General features: G+C 42.2%; 1 protein-coding gene across 1 annotated transcript in view; it reads left to right on the forward strand.

Moving 5' to 3' along the window:
- pcxb (pyruvate carboxylase b) overlaps positions 1–6000 on the forward strand; it is a 224896-nt gene that overhangs the window by 14480 nt on the left and 204416 nt on the right. The window contains exon 7 of the mRNA XM_060874658.1: positions 483–634. Within this exon, the coding sequence (XP_060730641.1) occupies positions 483–634 (152 nt within the window). The remainder of the gene's footprint in view (positions 1–482; positions 635–6000) is intronic.

Consider the following 6000-nt stretch of genomic DNA (forward strand, 5'->3'; position numbering starts at 1 on the left):
ATAAATAATTTCACTTTTTTTTTATTTCTTTTTTCCACTATATTATATATATCTGAACATACTCTCAGCACACAATCTTATTAACCAGGGTCGAATAGAGAAGAGTCTGATAAAAAGAAAAAACAATAAGCTCAAGTTAAAGGAATAACTATGCACAGCTCTCAGGTGGAAGACCTGTTAATGCAGGCTTTTTTAATAATGATGCACACCGTGACATCTTGATTAATAGCGCTACCTTACAGAGGATAGTCCGCCTACAAACTGTGAGAAAGACCCAAATAACAGCCACTTCTCCTACACCCTTATTATCTTATTGACAAGATGAGATCCCTGCATAGTGATTAGCTCAGTAGGAGGCTGCAAAATCATACCAGACTCAAAAAGGAACAGCCTGAAAAATATCGGGTAGTTTTTTTTTTTAGATTTCTTTTGTTTTGTTTCTCTGTCCTTTACCTTTGTTTTTCTTGTTCCATCTTTCCCAGGTGATAAGTATGGAAATGTGATCCATTTGTATGAGAGAGACTGTTCCATTCAGAGACGGCATCAGAAGGTGGTGGAGGTTGCTCCTGCTGCTCTGCTGGACCAACATCTCAGAGACAGGCTCACCTCTGACTCAGTTAAACTGGCCAAGCAGGTACACACACACACACACACACACACACACACACACAGCTCATACAATACATCATTATGTTTTCTATTCTCAGCCCACCTATGCAGCCTGTGTGAGGCATTTTATGACATTCTCATACTAGTGTTGTCCGCTAACCCCTCGAGGGGATGTTTTCTCTGTGTCGAAATGGTGTGAGTAAATCCGTGGCTTTTATTTATCAATCCTTTCAATACCAGGCAGAGGTAAAAGGAAAAGAAGGGATCAGTGAGCAAGGTGTAAGACAGACGCCTTTAAACTTTCCATTATTGCTTTCACAACAGTTTTTCAGTCTTTATCATATCAACCATCCGTTATTATCTTCATATTCCATACTCAGCCTCTCTTCTTCTGTCTTCTGTTCTCACTTTCACTGTCCTATAATCCCCTGCTCACACCTACTTGTTTTGCTCTGCCTTTTCCAGGGCTGTACAGTGTGTTCATATTGTTGCTTGGGTGCTAATATCAGCAAGATCACGGTCACACCAACGCAAATGTGCTCATTGTGTAGTTCTAGTCATTTATGTAATTTAATAATTATTACCACTACAAGATGTATGTAATTTCTATGCTTGTCAGGTGGAAAACGTTTGATAAAGTTACTGATCTTATTCAGTGTCACTGTAGGTGTGTTTCAGCAAACTGAAGTATCATTTAAGAAATGAACAAATTAAATAAATTAAAAAAGAAAAACAAAACGGGGGCACGGTGGCTTAGTGGTTAGCACGTTCACCTCACACCTCCAGGGTTGGGGGTTCGATTCCCACCTCCGCCTTGTGTGTGTGGAGTTTGCATGTTCTCCCCGTGCCTCGGGGGTTTCCTCCGGGTACTCCGGTTTCCTCCCCCGGTCCAAAGACATGCATGGTAGGTTGATTGGCATCTCTGGAAAATTGTCCGTAGTGTGTGATTGCGTGAGTGAATAAGAGTGTGTGTGCCCTGCGATGGGTTGGCACTCCGTCCAGGGTGTATCCTGCCTTGATGCCCAATGACGCCTGAGATAGGCACAGGCTCCCCGTGACCCGAGGTAGTTTGGATAAGCGGTAGAAAATGAATGAGTGAGTGAGAAAAACAAAACGAAGAAAAAGAGAGGAAAGGTTTCACCATATGATTCTAGGTCAATTAGATGAATAATCCTTGATAATAATAATAATACTAATAATAATACTAATAATACTAATAATAATAGCTAATAATAATAATAATAATAATAATAATAATAATAATAATAATAATAGCTAATAATAATAATAATAATAATAATAATAATAATAATAATAATAATTAACCAATGCATTTATCCAAATTACTATTCATTTAATGTGAATTAAATAATATTAAAATGTAATATTACATTGTGGTTTCTGGTTTTTCAGTGACATTGTTCGCGCCTACACAGATTATCACTTGTTGAGAAGTATTATTATGGATTAATTTGTGCTACAACTCTTGAAACATTTCAAGCACCAGTTCAACCTGTTCAAAAGTGAACACACTGCCCCGTTGTTCTTTCTCTAACCCTCCTCTTTCTCTCCCACCTTCACATTAACTGCTCTCTCTGCTTTGCTCAACCTGATCTGTGTTTAGTTTAGTTGATTTATTTTTTGTAATAATACATAAAAAACACAAAAAACACTCTGCACGCAATCATAGCTAAGGCTTTTCAGATTTCTGGCCTCATGCCTTTTTTTTAACAATATGTGATTTTATGTAATGATACAAGATACACACATTTGTACATACTGTATGTTTGTGTGTGTGTTTAGCAGTGTAATTTGTAGCACAGGGAATATCATGTCCTGTTCTGCAGACATCAGTGATGATCTCATTCCTCACACGGTATTATGTTTCTAGACATTCTGCACATTCTGGCATCTCTGTCATTTTCTATACATATATGAAGCCTCATTGCAAGTCTGTCTCAGGCAGAACTTTCTGACGTATTCCAGCAGCTTCTAAATGCTGAAGAGCAGAGAAGAATGTGATGTGCATGTTTGATGCTTGGGTTCCAGGGAAGAAGTTTTGATAAGCACTACATAAAACTGAAGCAACACTGTTAAGAGGTTTAAAGTCTTATGTTGTGTGTCATAACATCCCGGTGGATGAGTGATCTGAGAACGTGGACTTGACATTTAGCTGCTCAGTAGTGCAAATGAAAGTTGAAAATCACTCATGCTGCACTCGGAAGAAAAATCTTTACTTTGTGGGGATTAACCTGCGCTGATCTTTGTGCAGTGTCAAAACATCACACAGACACACACACTAGTTGGGGAGTCCAAAATGGAATCCCTCTGTCACAGACATGTCCAGTAGCGTCTCTAAACTTTTTCATTTGCGTGTGCATGCGCGTGTGTGTGTATGTGTGTGCGTGTGTGTGCATGTGTGTGTGTGTTTGTGTGTGCATGTGTGTGTGTATGGGTGTGTGTGTATATGTGTGTTACCAAGTCACATCTGCTGATAAAGCAAGCGCTGTCAGTTTTGATAAGTCATTCTCTCCGATGAGAAGCAAATTTGTATGTGTCATCTTTTGAAATGATATTAGTGAAGTTGGCAGGTGCGGAAGAGAGGACAGATGACAGGAAGAGATGGAATCCCAGAAAAAAAATAATATTGAGGTGCTGCAGCAGACAGGCTAGATATATTTTCCATTTCCATCTCTTGATGAAACTTGGCAAGATGATGGTTCTAGTGTCTTGACAGGGAACCCTATCATTTTCCATGCACTCACACTTGACTGTGTTGTGTTGACTGTCACGCAGCAGGGGGCAGTGTGAGTCCCCAGCGCTCTCCAATCTCATGCGGACCATCACAGTAAATATTAATGTGCTTAATGTGCTTTAAGTGTAAACTGGATGCACATGGATGTATAAACAGTTCACTGTCAGTGACATGGCTAAAAGCTTTCTCTAAGCAGCGTTGTATTTTTTAGATAGAAGAACTCATTAGGAACTCGGATGTCTATCGCGCTAAGCATTTGTTCATACAGAATCAGAGAAGGGGTGTGTTTATTAAAACATGAGGTGTTCAGCTAGCTAGTAAGCCCATGTTTTTAAATATAGACCATTTTTCTATTTTTCTTCTATGAGGTTAGGCAGATAGTAACTTTGTCCAGTTTCCTCTTATCTCTCATCTTGTGAAAAACCTGATAAGGGGTTGTGTGCAGATCCAACGCATAATTTGTGCTGCTGAACAGAGATGATTCCCCCCTGGTGCGTTGCTTGTTCTATTATTTCTCACCTAAGCATAAAGATTTTCACTTACCTCTGTTAGTGACATCTAGACTGATGATATAATCCTGATTAACTAAGATACAATATAATGATCACAAATTTGCAATTGAAATAAAAATCGAAACAAAGAGTAAAATGGATTGGGATGTCAGGTATAACGCCGAATAAACGCAGTGAGTCTGCAGAAAAACTACTCAAAATATGAGTTGAAATTAAAGTGTGTAGATGAGTGTGAATTATGTTGCTACATCTTCTTGTGGTACTGAATATGTGAGTGAAAGTCTTTTCAGCAGTGCAGTTGTTTGTTAGCAATGCAGGGATAAAAACATACCCAAATGCAGGATAGCTAAAATGAACAAGTTTAATAACTAAAAAACAAGAAATCAGACATGACAAGACAAGACAAGGCGCAACAAGGTTAAATACACAAGACAATTAGACATAAAGAACAGGTGTGCAGAGGCAGGGAGGAGGAGACAAGGGTGGGGCAGACACATGACACAGAACAAAACGCACATGAGCAAAGTCCAGGCTGGATCCTGACATTAACCCCCCCTCGAGGCGCCGGCTCCCAACGCGCCAATCCCATATCAAACCATATCCATAGGGGGGAGCAAGGCACACGGCGAGGCAGGTGGGGGGAGCAAGGCACACGGCGAGGCAGGTGGGGGGAGCAAGGCACAAGGCGGCCCAGCCAGAGAGGGCAGAGCGACGTCCACCGCCGAGCAGAAGGGCCGAGCGACGTCCACCGCCGAGCAGAAGGGCCGAGCGACGTCCACCGCCGAGCAGAAGGGCAGAGCGACGTCCACCGTCGAGCAGAAGGGCCGAGCGACGTCCACAGCCGAGCAGAAGGGCCGAGCGACGTCCTCCGCCGAACAGAAGGGCCGAGCGACGTCCACCGTCGAGCGGAAGGGCCGAGCGATGTCCGCCGCCGAGCGGAAGGGCCGAGAGACATCCGCAGCCGAGCAGAAGGGCCGAGCAACATCCACAGCCGAGCGGAAGGGCCGAGCGACGTCCGCAGCCGAGCTGAAGGGCCGAGCGACGTCCGCAGCCGAGCAGAAGGGCCGAGCGACGTCCGCAGCCGAGCAGAAGGGCCGAGCGATGTCCGCCGCCGAGCGGAAGGGCCGAGAGACATCCGCAGGCGAGCGGAAGGGCCGAGCAACATCCACAGCCGAGCGGAAGGGCCGAGCGAGGTCCACAGCCGAGCAGAAGGGCCGAGCGAGGTCCACAGCTGAGCTGAAGGGTCGTATGATGTTTCCAGTTTACACACTGGAAACATCATACTGAGAAAGTGTGTGGAGAATGTGTGTTGATAAATATGGGATAATATTCATCAACTTTCTGATTAGTGGTTTAGTCCGGCTTACTTTTGGCAAACTTGCTCATTGTTGCACTGTTTTCAGCCTTTTTTTTTGTGCTCAACTGAAACAAAGAGCTTCTGTAAATTTAGCACTCGCCCTTCTGAGTTGGTTATAAACACCAACAAGCTGCATATTCATTACAGCAAACATACAAAAGAAAAAACACATGAAAGGCACAATCCTCCATAGACCCAGTTAGAAAACAGCTTGCACTATTTTATGGGTTTATTTACTTATAAATTTACTTATTTACATTTATTTATTTACTTATTTATTTATTTATTTAATTAATTAATGAGGGCCTTGGGATTTTTTTCCACCGATGCAACACATGTTTAGGAAAGCTTGAAGAATGCTGAAAGGGTTAATTCAGTATCCACAGCATTACTTCATTCATAATGTTGCATTAACCTCTGTTCTTCATAATCGAATGAGCATCGAACTGAGTGTGTTAATTAGAAATGATCTGAAGAGTCAGTCATTAGCAGCAGCATTCGAGGAACGTTTGACCCTTCAACTAGAGGACTGCTAACTGCAACACACACAGTTAATCAGTGCAGAGATGCATTAATTTCTCAACTACGGTTAAATATTTCACTGTTACTACCCAATATCTGCTGCAGCCGAGCAATTAAACATCTCACTGATAGTGTGTACGTGTGTGTGTGTGTGTGTGTGTGTGTGTATGTGTATGTGTGTTGATCAGTTTTCTGTACTGTTGTTGCAGTGTGGAAATTTCATACTAATTTTTAGTGCATTGTAG

The sequence above is a fragment of the Tachysurus vachellii genome, chromosome 7 (assembly GCF_030014155.1).
Source record: "Tachysurus vachellii isolate PV-2020 chromosome 7, HZAU_Pvac_v1, whole genome shotgun sequence".
NCBI classification, from domain to species: Eukaryota; Metazoa; Chordata; class Actinopteri; order Siluriformes; family Bagridae; genus Tachysurus; species Tachysurus vachellii.